Source organism: Ascidiella aspersa, chromosome 3 (genome assembly GCF_963924565.1).
Source record: "Ascidiella aspersa chromosome 3, kaAscAspe10.2, whole genome shotgun sequence".
Lineage (NCBI taxonomy): Eukaryota > Metazoa > Chordata > Ascidiacea > Phlebobranchia > Ascidiidae > Ascidiella > Ascidiella aspersa.
In genome coordinates this window covers 26221646-26241904 of record NC_139449.1, presented here as the reverse complement: position 1 = coordinate 26241904, position 20259 = coordinate 26221646, and the positions used below count along the sequence as shown (strand labels likewise).

The 20259-nt window shown below is 36.5% G+C and overlaps 2 protein-coding genes across 2 annotated transcripts; both read left to right on the top strand.

Annotated features, from left to right (window-relative positions):
- Positions 1-2965: 2965 nt before the first annotated feature.
- On the top strand, positions 2966-9728 carry LOC146161176 (uncharacterized). The gene is made up of 10 exons (XM_083385663.1): positions 2966-3094; positions 3157-3248; positions 3636-3801; positions 4912-5078; positions 6653-6799; positions 7274-7438; positions 7987-8099; positions 8222-8319; positions 8537-8738; positions 9246-9728. The coding sequence occupies exons 1-10, from the start codon at positions 2974-2976 to the stop codon at positions 9400-9402; spliced, it is 1428 nt and encodes a 475-aa protein (XP_083241789.1). The 5' UTR covers positions 2966-2973; the 3' UTR covers positions 9403-9728.
- A 1048-nt stretch (positions 9729-10776) lies between these two features.
- Positions 10777-19633, top strand: LOC146161175 (uncharacterized). The gene is made up of 14 exons (XM_083385099.1): positions 10777-10884; positions 11583-11651; positions 12785-12812; positions 13195-13298; positions 13356-13488; positions 13610-13701; positions 14058-14223; positions 14622-14788; positions 16268-16414; positions 16816-16977; positions 17278-17390; positions 17496-17593; positions 17818-18019; positions 19230-19633. Exons 1-14 carry the CDS (start codon positions 10777-10779, stop codon positions 19384-19386), a joined length of 1746 nt encoding a protein of 581 aa, XP_083241225.1. The 3' UTR covers positions 19387-19633.
- Positions 19634-20259: the final 626 nt, after the last annotated feature.

Sequence of the window (20259 nt, the reverse complement as noted above, 5' to 3'; positions counted from 1 at the left end):
GGTGATTTATAAGCCTCGAGGTTATTTCGATTTCGGCAGTGAGCATTAAATAGGGACAGAATTCAATAAAATCAGGCACAACTGTATGATACACTAGTTTATAGGTGGTTATTTAGGACAGTTATTGGTTTTTGTAAAAATATTTTTAAGATGGAAAGTAAAAGTGTAATGCTGCGCGTCTGTGTCGTTCTGTTCATCCTTCATGGTTCTCAAGGTCATCTTTTGGACTTCGGAAAATGCTCTTGTTCTTGTAGAGACGTAAGTAATAGAAAAACTTTTTTGATCGCAGTAACCCTTAAACTCGTTTACAACAAAGTCAAGTCTCAGTAACAGAGCTCATTTGCTAACCAAAACATACTTTATTAATATATTTGTTTTAATTATATAAGATCTGCAATCGTGATACCGTGTTTCTCAATCTATGCGTTGAGGCCTAAAATTGGATGGCCATTTAATTTGGTTGGGTTGCCGACTTAGTAGCCCACTTAACAGGTTAGATTTATTGAGATTGGTCCCGAGCGAGATTTAAAAAAAAATGGACATAACAGTGGGAGAAATACGAAGATATGGGTTGGCCGCGATAAAATGTTGAGCAACATTAATGTATAATTTAAAATGGTTACATTTATGTTGTATTACGAAAGAAATACAAAAAAAAACATGATACTGATGTATCTTGCCGCCTCTGTTAGGCGTCAGTTTTGTTAATTTATTAAAGATATATGTCGTCTTATCATATTCTTTGCAGACCATAAACAAGCAGAAAGTGTATATTATCTTTAAAGTCTCGTTTATTCTTTATTTTTCTGTTTTTACATAAAGATTAGCCTAGATGTATTAATTGTACATTGATCAAGTTCCTAAAAGTAGCCACTTGCTTCAATATACTGTAGAAATATAATGTAAAATAAATTAATGCATCTATTTACGGTTTAACATGATATCGTTGGCTGGTTCTATTTTAGGAAGCAGACGCGGTTCCATTTACTGGACCGAAGGGGGACACTGGTGCCCCAGGAAAGCGCGGATCTGAAGTAAGTCTGTTAGCTTACTTGCTAACAATTAATTATATTTTAAAGCAACGTCTTTAACAAAAGAAAGTTAGGATGGGCCCAATGAACTTAGAGGGGCGGGGAATTTTAAGTGCAAAACTGCACATTGGTTTACTGAGAACTTAACATTTGCACAATCTTATGAACTATGGTCGAAAATATATTTGGTTGAATTTTCTTTATATTTAACAGATAAAACCAGTGAACGCTACGACTGCTGTCAAACAGGCTAACTAACGTGGGTCAATTTACCAGTAGAAAAAAACACCATATATATTTAGACAAAATGTTAAGATAAAAAGCACGATGACTTAATTATGTTTAAATAAAATAATAGGCTGAAAGTACTTCGATAAGGGTTAACGATAATTTATCACAAGGCCGGACGAACGATAATGGTAAGTTGGCCTGAAACGAAGTATAATAGGTAAACCGACCTGTTTATTCCTGTATAGTTTTTAAGGTGTATGTTTGATTTATAACAGGGCCCAGCTGGACCGCCAGGCGAAACAGGTATGTAAAATGGGGAACGAGAGAACTAATTAAAAGATTGCATGACACGTAGTAAGAATAGCAAAGCCCACACAAAGGTAGGTAGTGTTTTGAACATTTCAAATATATCTTTATGCATTTTCAACATCAATATGATCAATAGATTTCCAATAGATGTTAAAAATGAATAAAGAAATATTCGAAACGTTCAAAACGCCATAGGCTAGGGGAGGTGCGGGACCCATGGAACGGATTTGTTTTTTCGGTGATATCTTTCGAATTACAACTCAAAAACACTCGCGGTTGATTTCTGTGAAAAAGCTTAGAGTAATGGGTACCTACAAGGAAAAAATAATTAAAATCTGACATAACCTTTCAAGTCTTTCTTTAAATATAAAAAACATCACATTTTTTCCATCTGTCCCACCCCACAGGACCTATGGAACAGAGCATGACTGTATCTATAAAAACTGCGCTTAGTATTGCTGAAGTGCATAACTGCTCAATTAATGTGGTAGAAACAATCACAAGAAAATGTATTTATAAGAATAAAAAAAACACGGAAACAAGCACGAAATACAGAAATAATATATTTAATTTCTGGCCGAATTAGCAACCCAGGTTATTATACCAATTATTTTTCGTCTTCATGAGAACACATCTTCAAAAATAATAATAGTCAAATGTGCGTCCCTAAGCGATTTCGTCGAGTCCCGAGTCCGACTCTGACTCTACAGCCTGCGTGTTCCGTCAATTTACGTAACTTAATACGATGAATATTCAGCAATCCACTCATAGGAGTGTCATAATTCACTCACTCACAATACATGGTTGGAAAATATGCATTATATACGCTATTCCGCCTTTGAAATTTACAGTTTGCGGCCTTATCAGTTCCAAAATTTGGTACTGCGAACGTAGGAATCGGGACTTGGGTAGTTTTACGCAAAAAAATTCACTGCTTTACAATTACTAAAGACTGTCAAAAGACCTTAGGAATATCAAGCAAACTAGAAAATGTTTTACCTAAAAAAGTGAAAAATTATAAATTAACCACTTCCCAAAGCACGCTGTTCCATGGGTCCCGCACTTCCCCTACTTACTTCTGTATGGGCTTTGATATTCTTACTACAACCTAAATCCATAATGCTCCAATGTTGTATAATACATTCTTGGTTTCATATCTATGTGTGTTGGCCTACAGTACACCAATTAACGTTTACTCGTTTGTCAGTATTTTTCAATTTGAGTGCTTCTTGTGCCGAGCTAAAGAAGAGGGGCATCCAAAGCGATGGGGTTTATACAATTAAACCCAGCAGTTTCAGTCCAGGAATTGAGGTACCGTAACCCACATGATTGCACAATAATGCTTTTACCAACCTAATGAAACACTGGGCGAACAAATTGTATTAATAAGGTGTACTGTGACATGACAACACCCGGTGGACCATGGACATTAGTTGCCAGCGTCCACGAGAACGACTTTCAACCTGGATGCTCCTTGGGTGACAAGTGGTCAAGCGAGCAACCGGCTAGTGGTCAAGCACAAAGTGAGTTAGCAAGCACGATGATTTTTTGTGGTTTAGTTACAACGCCGTCACTTTTGCTATAGGTGCTGGAAACTGGGAAAACACGAACGTATTTGGGAATGTCGTGTCTGCCACAAGTGACGACTACAAGAGTGCGGCCTATTTTCTTACCAAGGTGAGAATGTAAGAGGTGCGGGAGCGGCAGACGTTTTTTTTGGTACTTAGTGTCATTTTTTGACGTGCTAAACCACCAAACACACGTTCAAAGGAGAAGTGTTTCAGTCCTTCAGCTTTAATATGTTGAATGTGATACGGTAAATGGACTTTAACTGCTTCGATTTGGCGGAATCGCATTACGTTTATAGTCGACTGTGTGCTGTTTGATTACAAAAACAAAATTTCAGTTTAAACGTAACAAAAATATTTGGATTTATTATTTTGTTCGTTTACATTATTAATTAGACGTAATCGACCAGCTGTCTTGTAGCTATAACTATAACGTATATTACAACATTAAACCAATGTTGTAACTACAATGCAATGCAATGCAATGTAATACCAGGGAAACAACTTAATGATTTGGCACGTTCCCAACAATTCACCAGCACAAGACTACAAGCAATTATCGACGCTCGCCTACAAAACAACCAGCGGGTTTCTGGACGACCACGGAGGCAACTTAAGGAACTTGTACAAAGAATATTATCCTCTGCGCGCCAAAGCAAACGGTAAAAAAACTTTTTGGGATTGTTAATGTGGGGCACGAATTTGGTTTGTTGAACTCCTGACTCCAATTTTAAGTTGCGTGCGTTAACTCGTTAGCCAACCACGATACTTCTGGTGATTATAATTGTATTAGCTGATAAGCGAACAACCAGTTCAAACTATAGTCGGCGGAACAAGTTAGCATATAGGAGATGCTACTTGCAAATATCAAAGCTGTAAAGAGCACAGTCGATAAGTAAGAAGAGTTAGTTTTACAAGCGGATAGCGGCGGTCTAAAATAGCTATAGACAATCCCACTGCTGACCGCAGAGATAATGGCAAAACAGGCCATTTAGCATTTAACACTTGGGTGTGAGTTAGCGATGCTTCGCATAGAATAATTCTCTCACATGAGCAAATACATCATAAAACTTACAGTAAACACAAAAGCTCTTAGTCGACAATTATTCATGCACTCTACATTAAGCCCTATCATGTTTTATGGCTATCCAATGCTTACAATTATAGATCGTTGAGCAACGCGAAAAAATATAAATCAAATTTTATTTACGGAATTACCTTTAATTAACTCGCGATCTGTATAAAATTGCCTTTATAATGGACATATGTCAATGTTTTTTTAATTGAATTACAGTTAAATCCGTCTGAAACGCCTAAAATTACAGTTTGACTACCAATTTTTCCACAAGGAAAATTAGATTAGAACTTGAAATATAACGCACAATAAATTCGCGACTCTGATTACAACTAGAACTAGCAGCATTTCGATTTAATTCTAGTGGTTTAGACTTTAGAGCACATCCTTGAACCACTACAGTCTTTAGCAGGGAGGCTGACGCTGACCCTACTTTTTCAGGATCATTTTATTTCTGACAATTGTAAGAAATAAATATATATAAAATACACGATAAACTAGACATCTAAAACTTTCTGGTTGCTCACGTCTGTCGTCAAGAATCCGAAAAAAATCCAATCCTCGTGTGTAAATTACGGAATCATTCTTATTCGGCGTTCTACAGTAGATATTTAAGCTTTAACACTTGTTTCATTTTTAAGACCTGGAAAAACAATTACATGTCTAAAATGTAAAATAACACTTTTCTCTCTTCCAGTTCCTACGCCAAAAAGCGTTGACATCAACAAATTGATTCACACCATCAGGAAACAGTCGAGCTGCATTACTGCGCTCGTTCCCAACTGGTACTCTCACAACTACGACGACAGCAACAAGCAAAAAATAAGCGACGGGGGCCTTGACATGTTTGACAATGGAAACATGGTACGATATCAATTTATGAAATTACTTTGTAGTGAACGGTTCAATACATGCGTTCGGCTGTACTTAAAACTCATTACGCTCCAATTTGAGAATGTGTGCGTCGGATATAAGTAGCTGACACGACACACGTAGGCCTATAGCTTACAAAGGTATGGCGTCGATCTTTTGTAAACAAAGGAAACTAATGGATAAACGTGTTACAAAGGTAATTTGGTCGTTCGCAGGATTCTTTTATGTACAATTGGTCAAGGATATAATGTACAGCAAACCAAAACATTGATTGCTTATATAAGAAAGAGTGTATATATTCTGTGTTATAGCCATCCTAAGATCATATACTGGTCATCAGTTTTCGGATTCTTTCCTTACAAACCCAAGCACTGCAATTCCTCCCCAGCCGAATTCACGGCGTTTTTCTCAGTTCGATTTCCACTGCTAACAGAAAAACAAACGTATACAGTTAAACAGGCAACAAATAAAGCAATATATTATGTAAACTGAGTCCCGAGTCCGACGTGTGCTTGTGCAGAAACAAATATTGTTAATGATAAGGCCGAGAAAAGTAAAATATAAAGATAGAATAGCGTGTGGTAGCATGTTTGCCAACCACGTATTGTGTGGGGATAAATTGTTGTATGACACCCATATGAGTTGACTGCTGAATATCGACCTAATTCTAGTTACAGAATAAACTAAGTATAGAACTTAGCAAACCGAAAATCAGTTTGTTTGTATGTAATAAAAAGATAAATATATTTCGCTATAAAGCATCTTCAGTATCTAAAAACATAACACAACATAAGACAAGAATACGCTATAAAAACCTAAACCAATATTTATCTTTTTATTACATACAAACAAACTGATTTTCGGTTTGCTAAGTTCTATACTTAGTTTATTCTTTATCATTGATGTGCAACCAGAATCGTTTGTTTTCACCATTCGGATTCAGGCAGATTTTGTTATTCGAAAGAATACTTTGATTAATTCTAGTTACGTAATAAATGAAATAAAGATGTGTCCGAGCCGGACTCGCGACTTGACGAAATCGGCATATATTTGGCGCGACAGGGACTCGGATTCATTTTTTGTGTCGGCGTCGGACGCGGGTTGTTTTAACCGACTCCGGCCTGGAACCTTACTAACTTTAAAGAGTAAATTTGGAAAGCGCACCAATAAAATATTTTAATGAACTTACAATTTGCGAAGTGTGTGGTACACAGATTGCAGACCAATTGTTTCTAAACTAGATGATTTTTACTGTGCGGAGACAATAGACGAATATGGGTATAATAGACTCTTTATAATTAGTCACAGTTAAACCAGCTTTATTGCGTATATATAAACGATTAAATAACTTATCTGTTTGTTCCATCCACTTTTTCTCCCTTATCCTCCCTGGAACAAATTTCCTTCCCAAACTTAAAAATTCATCCCTAAGGAAACCAAAGGGCTCCCCTTGAGGACCACTGGTTAACACTGACAAACGATAATGGCGAATATGTTTTACAAACGATAATGGCGAATATGTTTATCGCCTTATTGCTGAAATAACGTCGAACAATGTCTTTCAGCTTTCGTTTAAAATGAACGATGCCCAATTTGAAGACATTACCTACGAGGAGAAGTACGAAAGACCCGGCATTCAGCTGAACACTAGCACTGGTTATCCTTTCTTCATGTTATCTTGGATCAGCAAAGGAAGTGATTTTAATTTTAAGGTATTAATCTGCCAACTATTAGACTAAATAGGTCCATATACGTGTGACGTTTAAAAACACAAAGGAATGCTCTTATGAGCAATTCTGAACATCTATAGCAGATAATAATTATAAACATAATATTAGCGCCCAACCTTCTTTACATATATGAAGTGTTTTTTGTAAAGCAATTGTTTTAGTTTTGGAGGCAGTGATATTATAATTGGTGACGTAATCTATTGCAGGTAATTAATTAATGATGCTTACAGAATACACCTGACCTACGTATACATATATAATCCATAAATTATTTTAATGAATTTTATAAAACTGATTTAGAGTGTATACTTTAACATTGCATGTAATCCCACATTGCGTGAAGTGAAATAAAACTTATAATGTTTATTATATGCAACTGGCGCAAAAGTGTAATTCATTAAGTCCTATAACATACATAGTGTTACGTTTTTTATCGCGGTTTTGCATTTTCTTCAGGTGAAAACGAATTTGGGCGCAGATGGAGGGGGCTCTCTAGTTACTCATGGACCGGCTTCCCTTAGTCGCGGTAACTTTTCGGTGTCTTATATTGCCCAGCACGCCTACAACGCCACCACGGACCCAAGCGTCTTGCAAGCATATTTCGTTATTTCTAATCCTCAGGTGTTTTATCGCTTTATTGTTTTTCTTTTTGTCTTTCTACTTATTTAAAATTAGATGCAAATATAAAATAACCAAATCGAAAAAATTAAATTAAACGACAATTTGGAAAATCTTACTGAAAATGTTTTGTTAAATATATTTTTTTTGTTTTCTTCGTTTGACACAAAGTTTTATGTCCGTCCCGCCATCGCGAATGCTTACATTTATCCATCCTTTATCATATAAAGTTTGGTGAACCCTGCTCTAGATCTAGAGTCTAGAGTACTGCTATGCTTATCCTTCACATGAATCCGGCTGATTAAACGAAGAATATGTTTCCAATAAAAATAAAAAAAATAAAATCAAGCAGTTATAAATATAGGCATATTTTTGTTTAGAGAGTCTATTGGTAGCAGATTTTAATGGTCTTCACAAAATAAAATGTTATTGTTTTTTTTTCCGACGATTAGTTATGTGTGTTATTCAAATATCACTTTGAATAATAGATTTACGAAAAATATAGCGGTTATTATTAATCGTATAGGTGCTAATATTTATACGGTTTAAAGGAATGGGGTTCAGTTACTCCTGAATTGCAGCGAACTGAAACTTGGGGAACGTCGACTGACATCCTAAACAATATAGTACGTCTACAAGGAGCCGTCAGAAATTCATTGTTTGGGTAAGTCGACTCTCGTTCGGTACAATTTAACGTCGCCGATCAAGCGCACTGTCAAGAATAATTTATTGATTTTATACATTAAGTTATATATTAAACTATTATGTGTGTTTATTTCCGATTAGATATATACTTTTGTCGAAAGCGGGAGCTAAGAAAATCACCGATGAGGAATTGCGCGAAGTTGTCGCGAAATACCTGGAAATCATATCCACTTCGTTGCGTAAGTTTGCGACACTCAACGCAGCAATATTAGTAACCAATTTTATGTAAGGTTACTTCTACTATGTACTTAATTTTGGCATTGATGCATTTATCCTGATTCCGTTAAAGCATAGTGTCGAAAAACTTTATACGGATTACTTAAATCCAACACAACTTAGACTCAGCAAAATTACTAATGTCAGTGTACTTCCTTAATTTACGATTGTTTCTTTTAGCTTTAACTCCTCACGGCCGAGACATCGGTTGCAGTCTTCGCAACGAAAGTCTTGTCGTTCCGGTTGAGTTCATCAAAGGAGGAAATGCAAACGTCACTGACTGGCTACCGCGATCAGCAAAAACACACAGCAACCCAGGGTTCGTTCACTTGCGCCCTTATGGCACTGGAGGACTTCCGAGCGCCATTTGTCCAGGAGCGGAGTAAGTTAATACAGAAACAAGATCGCAGCGAATGGCAACCTTTTTTTAAACAGGCCGCCCGGCTTTAATGTACAGTAAATAAAAAGATTAACATTGAGGTCATACGCTACAAAAAAAATTGGCAAAATTGCCTATATAGCTTGATATTTAGAAATCCATTATAACTTTATAGGTGATCGCTGATCGGGTACAATGAAAAACTAAGCCAATATTAACAAATAGAAAGTTCATATACACAATGTATATTCTGTGATAAATCCATTCTGGAGTTGATAAATACGAGTTGTTGATCCCCTTCAAATCAGTTGGTAGAGCAACGGTCCCGGTATGGTCGGAGTATCTCACCACCGGCTTGTTGTTTTACTGCCTTGCCTTGTACTATAATCCTGATTAGGCTGATTGATTTCGAAAAGCGTTCCGAACGCACCCTTTATACCAATTATTACTAACAAGTTTGCAAGTTAATAAACTTCAGACGAGCTTTCTTATATTACCATTTTATTTCAGATCGTTGAATTGCGATACGAGTGAGTTTTGCGTCGGAGGAATTCAAAGTGAAAACCCAAAATTTCCTTGTGGGGATTTTCCTAATTGGAAGGCAAGAAATGAGCGAGCGCTTGGAGAAAGTCTTCTCATATTTTACGGCGGCGAATCACAGCGCTGAACACGTGCTTTAACAAGCTTTTATGTGAACAACGTTATTATTTTTGGTGTCATTTATCGATGCACACAGCTTTGCCAAATGATGATGTGGACTTCAGTTTACTGCATTATTTTCTTATTGTTTGTGGCATAATGTGCTAATTTGTGTGTCAAGCGATTCGCATCAGGCCAAGCCCCCCAAACTGTATTTTTCGCCAGCTTTTACTATGTAAACACAAAGCTATCCTTTTTTATTACGATTTTGTCTATTTTTAGCAATTCTATTCTGCCCTAAGACGCCATAAATACTATAGCTTGTTTCGCCGTGTTAACTTATAAACTGCAGTATTTGCTAAATTAAACTATAAATGCTAGTTTACGAGCAATATGCAAATCAGCTTTATTTGCCAATATGTCACATATCCTTTAAGATTTAAAGTTTGCCAATTTAAACCAAATAAGAAAAATACAGATTCATCTGCACAAGTTCGCTCGAGAACAACAAGGTTTTTAAGATTAGTTGTTTTATGATGTCACGTCAAGACGTAACATTGTGACGTAATCTCTAAAACAGTTTATGCCCCCCAAACAAAAATCATACATTCGCCTCTCCATGTGTGTTTATTAATTTCAAGCGGTTTTCAACAAAATACGATTTAATTATGCTTACTTATGCAATGATCTTTGAGGGCGACATGTTATTTTATGTGGCATGTGTGCATTTGTGGGTTATATACGCCGTGTAAACTGATAAACGCTATGAAGAGCAATATTTGTTAAATGTAACTATAAATGCTATCTCTGTTATATGTCTAACATGTCACGTACCATTTTATATATTATTTTATGTAGGCTATTATTTTTAGTCGATGTTGTAGCATAACGTCTTTCTTGTTAACAATAAAATATGTGTAAACCGTCCTTTAATGTTTTTTTTAGCACCGATGTAACTATAACACAGCCCCGTAAAATAACTCATCCTACTACTAAATTTACTAAATTTTACGAAGTTGCGATTACAGTTACTGTGAACCAAGTATTTAAGTTTGAATATAAACCCGTGAAAATTATTCGTAAAAGTATTAAAGTACCTATCAACAACAATAACTTGTGTTGTTCACTTTGCCAGCGACCAATTCCGCAAGAAATATGCGACTACGTGACTTAAACTGCGCCGAGAGCTCTGGAAATGCCCGAAAAGAAATGACAAGCCTCCAGGTCATTTCTGTTCGGTATTGTGCTATTAAACTGATGCAGAGTTTTAGGTAATCAAACTAAACTGCACTGGAAGTGGAAAAAGGAGACAGCTAATTATTTTAGAGCAGACCTATAATTAGTTGATGACTGGTTATGTTAAATATGTTGTTGGACAAGTATTAATAAAATAATGATTTAGATGAAAGTTCAAAGTATATTGCTGCGCTTTTGTGTTGTGCTGTTTATCCTTCATCATTCTCAAGGCCATCTATTGGACTTTGGCAAATGCTCTTGTTCTTGTAGGGACGTAAGTAATTTAAAAAAATTGTTTTTTCAGTTGTTTGTTTGCGTTATTTTCAATCCAAAAACATAATAAAAGAACGGAGTAAAGTAAAAAGTTAGGCAAACAAACTGAAACAGAGTGGCCTTGTTTACAGTTTGGTGATAGTTAAACAGAATGATTTATTAGCAGTTTATTGTCAGCCTATTTCTTACTATTTAACATATTGAAGCTATGGCTCCAACTTAAGCAGGGTTGCCGTACCTATTTATCGAATAGCCTTAAATGTTGGGAGCATAGAAATGTGCCACATTTAGCCCGGCGACCTCTGGACGATTCTCTAACGAAACTATATATTTTAAATTTCCACCTAAAAATTCTATTGGTCATAGCGCATTCTCCAGGAGTGGGAAAAAATTAATTCTTAGGTTAGCATCCAACGTGAAACACGATAATAGATGTAAATACATTAAAACAAAAACAAAAACAAGTGAATCTGAATTAATTTTACCATTTTTATGAATGTCTGTATGGCGCTTAAGAAAACTCTTAAATCTGATATTTCAGCAAGCTAATTGTGCTTTCTTTTTGACTGGACTAATAAAAGCAAAATGGTGCCGAAAATGCTGTCAAATATTTTGAATTTAGCCTAACAATTAAATAAAGCATTAAAATTATGATTTTTTTAGGTTTTAACATGGCAACGTTGGTCATTTTCATTTTAGGAAGAAGACGCGGTTCCCTTTACCGGGCCAAAAGGCGAGACTGGTGCCCCAGGAAAGCGCGGTTCTCAAGTAAGTTCGCATTTGTCAACTTTGTGATTTATTATAATTTTTGATCTAGGCCCTGATTGACAGAGATCGTATTCGCTACTTTCACCTCTATTCTGTGTATTTAATTCAATTTACTCCTTTGAAAGATTTCTTGGACACCCAATATTCGAAATGTGCGAATATTTGTTGTGTGAATAATGCGTATACAACGCATTGTTCAAAATTGTAAGTTTTGTAGAATAATCCAACACACCGCAGTTGTTTCGCGCTTGGTGCGAACTTCATGCCGTTCAGTTAAATAATTAGCATTAGGCTATGCCGTTCAGTTAAATAATTAGCATTAGTTTGACCTACAACAGGAGCTTTTATAGGGGTTCTTGCAGCATAACATGACGTAGCTTTGTAACGTCATTTCAAACAACCACCCCTCATACAAAACTATAAATCTGCCACTCCAGTCAACAGGTTTTATTTGGGGACAACAGCCTTGAGCGAAACCTTTAAAAGGGTTTATAACACTACAAAGGTTGACAGCCAATGATTTAGAGCAGGGTTGTCCAACCCGCGGCCCGCAGTCTGCATTGCGGCCCTCCTGATGTTTACGTGCGGCCCACCACTTATTCTCACTTTCAGTAGCCTTCATTTAAAACAATTATTTGGCCATCATCAAAACGTTGTGTCCCCAGTATTTGGTGTAAGCCTAACCTCATACTTTTTCTGAGACTACAATCGAGTATAATATCACATTTCAACATTCAACGAACACTTGTACACCTATCATTGTTGAGCAAGATGTGTGTTTTTCTAAATGTGTGTTTGTGGACTGTTCAAAGAGAATATATCAGCCAAATGTGTCGTACCATGGCATAATACGGTATGTAAACTTAACTTTTCGCGCTTTGCGCGATAAGGCCGAGATTTACTTGCATATTTGCGCACGAGTTCACTTTCGAAGAACGGGTGTTTAAAAGTTAAATTGTTTTACGATGTCACGATATAACGCACCTAAGGCCTTTACCCCTTTAATTTTTACCTTTAAGAGTCTAGATTTACCCCTTTAAAGTTACCCCTTTAAAACCCCTTTAAAGAGTCTAAATCGTTACCCCTTTAAAGAGTCTAAATTTTAGACTAAACATTGGCATTATTGTTAACAGGGAGAATCAGGACCACCCGGCAAAGCAGGCAAGGAAAGTAGAGCCCCGCCACATCGCTTGTTGTAGTGCGGCGATGGCAAACTATTTGTAAAGTTTTGCCGTAAAGGGTTTTATCATAAACTCGCAAAGAGATATAAATTAAACTTTTTCGTAAAACAATTATAATTTATATATTTGAGTGTTGCAAAGGTTTAAACCATGGGTGTCCAACATGAGGCACGCGACCTAATTAAAATTGCCCGTAAGCCACCCCAACAAGTACTTCTGATATTATAACACTATACTGTTTTTATTTTATTGTATAAAAGCGCTTTTAATATTAGAAAAAAATAGTTGCCAAACTTAAATTGGCACGTCGGCATGTTGAGTTGGACACCCCTGGTTTAAACTATATATGGATCATTTGCCAGTTGTTCTCGATTTGCCTGCTTCTTGTGCTGCGATAAAGAAGAATGGTATTCAAAGCGATGGCATTTATACAATCAAACCTAGCAGCTTCGGTTCAAGTTTTGAGGTAACCCACTTAATTGATCAAAAATTCAATCACACATCTAAACACACTATTAATAAGGTGTACTGTGACATGACAACACCTGGGGGACCATGGACATTAGTTGCCAGCGTCCACGAAAACGACTTTCAACCTGGATGCTCCTTGGGTGACAAGTGGTCAAGCGAGCAATCGGCTAGTGGTCAAGCATACAGTGAGTTAGTAAGCAGAACATAAGCTTTATTGTAGTTCACTTATAATTATTAACATCATATGGTATTATGTGGACCGATAAATTATATCGTTGAAAAATGTTGCGTTTTGCTTTAATGTAGGTGCTAAAAACTGGGAAAACACGAACGTATTCGGGAATGTCGAGTCTGCCACAAGTGACGACTACAAGAGTCGGGCGTATTTTCTTACCAAGGTATAAAACACAAAAGACGCAGATAATAATTGTGTATGGTGAAAGAGTTCGCATTTTTATTACGTCAACTGTAATTTGGTTAGGCCTATCCAGTGAAATTTGACTACTTCGCATGAAATGGTATACCAGCAAAAATGCATTTATTTTTGAATAACCAGTAAGTTTCTAATTGATTGTCGGCTGTTCGCCAGCTAACACAAAAACACTGTATACTTTTATTAAATATTCGTTTGTCTGTTACCTTAATTTAGTTAAAAAGGACCAAAACTTCTCTTAACGAGTTAGTTTCGTAATTAGGACGAACCATGCAGGATAAACTGTCTGTATACGTTTTACGAAATACAACGCAATACCAGGGAACTGACTTGATGATTTGGCACGTTCCTAACAATTCACCAGCACAAGACTACAAGCAATTGTCGACGCTCGCCTACAAAACAACTAGCGGATTTCTGGACGACCACGGAGGCAATATAAGGAATTTATACAAAGAACATTATCCTCTGCGGGCTAAAGCTGACGGTAAAACTCGCTCGCGGCCGTTGCGTTTAGATTTCGTGGGATTACGCTGCTAGAAAGGCCGTAAAATGCATTTTATGGCTATTCACTGTTGTGCAATTTGCATTGTCTCTAGTCTATAGCACTAGAAAAACGTAAATCGCCGTGGGGCAAGTTAGCTAAATTTATGTATTCAAACCATGAAGAAATGAACAAAAAATGACATCAACGAAAACCTTTAATTTTTCTCCAAGGTTAATCTGACACTATAATTTAAAGAAATTAAAAAGCATTTTGAAGAAAACATTTTTTTGTATTTTCCGCTTACTGTATAGCTAAAATGACATATCAAAACCGTGATAAAAATGTAAGGTTTGTAAAACAGGACTAATATGAACATAGATATTTGACTTTTTATACAGACTTTGCGACGACGAGCTTCGACATAAACAAATTAATGCACGAAGTTAGAAAACAGTCGAGTAGCATTGTTAAGCTTATCCCGAATTGGAACTCGTACCAATATGACGACAACAGCAAGAAAGAGATACTTGACGGGGGCGGTGATATCTTTGACGGGGGAAACAAGGTACGATAAAAGTTTGTAAAGTTTCTTTATTAAGTAAAATCTGCGTTGCATTCTGGTTGAGGTAATTGAAGTACAACTTTAGCGTTACTGCTTTGATATGTAAAATGTCGCTTAAGACCTTGGCATATCTGCCACCAATCTTTGGCACAAATAACAACATATTAGTGGATAAACGAGAAACATTTTTTCACGTCAGTGCAATTTTCATTTTGATCAACTTTGTATGGGTTTTGCGTGCAATAACCCAAAAGTAATTAGTTGAATAATTTTTGTTGAAAAACATAGTCAAACACATCCTTTAGTTTTCCACAACCTTTTTGTTTCAAAGGGGTATACAAGTAATTAAATTTTGTCCCTTACTGTGCTGTCACTATAGTCCAACGTTCGTTGAAATATTATCGTGCCTCGAAACAGGTTTGTCAAAGTAAAAAAAAAACTACGGGGTAAAAAGAAAAATAAAATTCCACAAACAAAATTTTCCATCAAAAGCAATAACATGGTGGCAAAAACTTTCTGAAGCTAATATATATTTTCACATTTTTTCAAGGTAGTCTTGCAAATTCTTATTTTTTATTTTAAGCTCAACCATCATGAACCCTAGTTCGTCATTTGACCACTAAACCCTATAATCAGGGTACCATCTGCCCAGACTAAAAAATAAGCAGGCTACTCCAAAAAATAAACACGCTACTGAAAGACCAGGGAGGGGCGTTTTGCTTGTAATAAAGTTTTTCATTAAAAGATTTACTGTAATGCTTTAAATAGCAAGATTGTTGTGTTTTGTCGTAACATTGGGTACTTATTGTTGTTTTTAGCCTCTAAGTTGATTTCACAATCACAATAACAGCAATGATCGTAGCCATTTCTCTTTCGACTTCGTTTGATATTAGGAAATTCATTTTCATGTTTATCACCAAAAACGGGCTTATGCTAACTCACTCTCTCAATATTATTTTTCTGTACTGACCCATGTGTGTCTAAGCCTAAAACGTCAGTCCTAACGTCAAGCCGAAAGTTTACTTGGTTGCTAAAGGCAAACTACCACACTTCTATAGACTGCAATGTACTTTTTAGAAAAAAACAATTACAATCAATTGCTATTAGGAATATAATACCTCGTTGTTATAATCTGGGTCAAATAAATTGGTAAGTATAAATAAATGAAGTTTCTCACTTCTCCGACGAAGTGAAATACTTGATAAAGAACACTTTGAAACTAAAACAAGACAAACTAAGCACACAACTCTAAAATAAGCACGTTTTTTTTTAGAAATAAGCACATCAGTGTTTTCTAAGACATTGCACCGAAAAATAAGCACAAATCTTAGAAATAAGCACGGTATGGCAACCCTGCCTATAATACTGTACAATAGCTATAAATTATTTTTTATCAAGTCTTAGTTTTGTTACATTATTATGTCCCGATGCTATTTATAATGTCGTGATGAAGCAGAAGTAACATATAATACTTCCTCTCAGATATCGTTTAAATTAAACGATGCGGAATTTCAAGACATGATCTATGAGGAGAAGTACACCAGACCCGGCATTCAGCTCAACACTAGCACTGGTTATCCCTTCTTCATGTTGGCGTGGATCAGTAAAGGAGTTGATTTCAATTTTAAGGTATTATTCTGGTTTAATTTTACAAGTAAATGGATGATACAGTGTTTTTTTCTGCAGGCTAGTTGTCTTTCTAGCATCATTGATCGACAGATTCGGTTAGTCTGCGATGGCGTTCGGTGTGTGAATGATACAGTATAGGATTTCGCAGTAAAAAAAAAAAAAAACTTATGTTAGTGTTTATGTAATCTTACAAGTTTTCCTATTACAGTGAATATTTTGTTATTGGTTAAGTTTACAAACTTTATTTCGACAGTCAACCTACATATGTGTGTCTCAAGATTAGGTTTAACAGGGATTTTACAATGCAACAAACCTTTTCAGTATGTCACGAGGTTTTATTTGCACCTTAGCACTATATTTCCGCTCCAAATAAGGTTTCATGGCAGCCCACTATTCCTCAGGTGATTTCGGACTTGGGAGCAGATGGATCGGGTTCTCTGGTCACTTACGGCCCATCGTCCCTCAGGCGCGGCCACTTTTCGGCCTCTTACATTGCTCAGCACGTCTACAACGCTACAGATCCAAGTATACTGCAAGCCTATTTTACGATTTCCAATTCCCAGGTGCGAAATGAGTTTGTATTTTTATTGATCTAAAAATAGAGGATATACTGTCTTGACCAGAATACTACAACAACAACAAAAATGTAGTTTGAAGAGTATAATGGTACTCAGAAACTCAAAATCGACCTGGTATAAAATAGACTTTTTGTTTGAGCCAGTGCGCGACAGGTTGGCTATACAGCATTCGAGTTTATTACAAATTACAGTTGTTTTGTTGGGTAATTTTAGATATATAATAATTTTCCACCAAGTGTAGGCTACGTCAATTGTTTGTGTTTTTAATACTTCAATGGTTTTTAGGATTGGGGGTCGGTTACCCCTGAATTGCAAAGGACCGAAACTTGGGGAACATCAACCGGCGAACTTAATAATGAAGTTCAACTAGCGGGAACTGTCAGGAATGTGTTGTTTGGGTAAGATGACTATAGTAAATAGGTATGGCTACGTTTTGTGGCGGTGACTGGCAGCACTGTCAATGATAAATGGTAAAATGATATATTTTGTCTATTTTCGTTTAGATATATACTCCTGTCGAAAGCCGAGAGTACAAAAATCACCGAAGATGAATTACGCGGTGTTGTTGGAAAGTATCTGGAAATCGTATCAGCTTCGTTGCGTAAGTCGCTTGCGCGGTAATTCTAAGAATATTTACACAGGTAGTTTAATTTTGTATCATTTCTTGTCTTTTTAAGTTTTAGCATAAGCAAACATGGCATTATTAAATTAACCTGTACAATTGTACATTCTTAGCAATTTAATAAATCCCTATTACTTCAAGGGCTCCCAACTCACTCTAATAACTCAGGTGGTTTACATCCTTTATTACAATTCTATTTTCAGCTTCCATACCTCGCGGCCGAAAGATCGGTTGTAGTCTTCTTAATGAGAGTCTTTCCGTTCCGGTTGAGTTCATCAAAGGAGGAAACTCGGACGTGGTTCACTGGCTTCCGCCATCAGTGAAGACATCCACCAACCCGGGATTCGTTCATCTGCGCGCCTATGGCACTGGAGGACTTCCGAGCGCCATTTGTCCAGGAGCGGAGTAAGTTGAAATAAAATCAGTAAAAAGTGTTAAATTTAACCGTCAAGTGATGTGCTTAACTTTGGGGACACAAGAAAATAGGGTTACCTAAAATACGAATTTCCACAAAACAATCTTTTTCACATGGTAGACTACAGCATGGGCTGAAAAATAGGATTTGTATATAAGTTACAGGTGCATCTAAAATATACAGGATTATAAGGTAGGTACCCAATGATCGCAAGGTTTACAAAGATCGGAATATAGGATCATTGTGTTCCTTGAGGTTCGAACCCCGTGCTTCTTGTGCAACCTACCTTGCGTAGCTACCTGGCGATCCTTTTGATCCTGTATATTTTGAATGTACCTTAATTTACTGATATATTACGCTTTAGAAAAGTACAATAAATTTAATACAAAGCTTTTACCTCGATGAGGGTTCTCCACCAATTGCTGTATATGTACCTCCATAAAGTGCATTTCGCCACACGCTTCAGAGTGCATTTTCGAATGGCACGGAGGAAAAATAGACAATGGTAAGATTCGAACTCACAACTTTTCGCAGACTAGGCGATAAAACAGTAAAAACTCACAACTTTTCGCAGACTAGGCAATAAAACAGTAAAAACTCACAACTTTTCGCAGACTATAGGCAATAAAACAGTAAAAACTCCTGACCCAGTTGCCCTCAAAGGTAAACTTGTCAGAAAATAGAATTCACATAACATAGTAAACCTCTTAATGCTAAAGCAAACATTAGCCCCAAAATATAGTTAACATTAGGGATATACTAAAATGTCGGATCGGAGCCGATACCCGAAGTAGTAGGCTAGTAGAGGTACTCGTCCGATACTAGTGTGGTATCGGTGCCGATCCGATACCAAAATAAAATAGGGATTCTGGGCTTTATTTGCGATCCAACGAAGCAATTCTTAAGGTAAATTTAACGAAAAACAATAAGACAACATCTGAAGGTAACTAAACTTGATCGGAATAAAATAAGTATAGGACATCTAGTTAACGTAGTGGATTTAACGCAACGTTTTGCAATGCTAAAGACATTTCTAAATATGACGTAATTTTACGACTTTTCGACTTATATTTCGTTGACCAGAAAATGTTAGAAATAACGAAACATATCGCACTAAAAATAGAAACATGCGATTAATTAATGTTTCGATTTGATCGGAGGATACACAGTCGATGATCGTGTTTTACCACTGTATTTCAGATCACTCAGTTGCGATACGAGTGAGTTTTGCGTCGGAGGAATTCAAAGTGGAAACCCATCATTACCATGTGGGGATTTCCCTAATTGGAAAGAGAGAAATGAGCGAGCGCTTGGAGAAAGTCTTCTCATATTTTACGGCGGCGAATCACAGCGTTGAAAAAACTTGCTCTATCAAGCTTACGTGTAAACAACGTTACTTTTTGGTGCTGTCTGAAAATAAAAATCGCAATTATTTGTTTAAATAAAGTTAAAAAGGATGATGTCGCCACTGGCTTAGTAGATCTGTCGCTTAATATTTGGGCTTTGGCATTTTCGATTTATCAACAAACTGTCTCCTTAATAATGTGTAGATAATATACGGACGATGCAACATTTTATATATGGCGAAAATACAATGTACAGAACGAATAGTTTACAGTTTGTTAACAGGCAGCAAAATGTATAAGAAAAAAAAAATTACTCCCATCCCAAAATTCTCAAAACCAAGTGTGTCCCGGTCAGGCATACAATACAACATCAGGGCAAAAACAAATTTGCTAAAAGGGTTGTCACTCCAAAATAAGAATTTTACCGCCATTGCTTTTATACAAATAGACTGTGTGGGTGTACATGGACAGTGTACACTGTGCAGGACGGTAGGCGTTTGGAAGGATTCGCCCTTCAGTATTTTGGGCTTCATTTAAAGCTGACATTGCGTCAGAAACTGCGATCGTGTCGCAACCAATGCAATTTAAAAAGGTTATGATCAAGATTCACGATCCCTAAATATCCGACAATGTGAATGGATAGAACACAATTTGTGGGTGCACTTTACTAGATGAGTCGCACTTAAATTCTTGTGACCGACTTGTTTTTGATTTAAAAGACGAATTTTGAGAGCAGAGCAACTTTCCATTTTTTTTTTTTGCTCAAATAACAGACATGAACAAATCGTTATTCGGTTTTTGTTCGAACCAATGGATGAATTACTTTTATTTTTCGGTTGTTGGGCCCCATCTTCGTGCCTGGGACATTACGATGGTCTAACAAG

Coding starts and splice junctions, on each gene's coding strand:
- LOC146161176 (XM_083385663.1), top strand. CDS start 2,974: ATGACAACACCCGGTGGACCATGGACATTAGTTGCCAGCGTCCACGAG. Junction 7,439..7,986: donor TCGTTATTTCTAATCCTCAG/GTGTTTTATCGC, acceptor TACGGTTTAAAG/GAATGGGGTTCAGTTACTCC. Junction 8,320..8,536: donor AATCATATCCACTTCGTTGC/GTAAGTTTGCGA, acceptor TGTTTCTTTTAG/CTTTAACTCCTCACGGCCGA.
- LOC146161175 (XM_083385099.1), top strand. CDS start 10,777: ATGAAAGTTCAAAGTATATTGCTGCGCTTTTGTGTTGTGCTGTTTATC. Junction 12,813..13,194: donor AGGACCACCCGGCAAAGCAG/GCAAGGAAAGTA, acceptor ATCATTTGCCAG/TTGTTCTCGATTTGCCTGCT. Junction 13,489..13,609: donor GGCTAGTGGTCAAGCATACA/GTGAGTTAGTAA, acceptor GCTTTAATGTAG/GTGCTAAAAACTGGGAAAAC.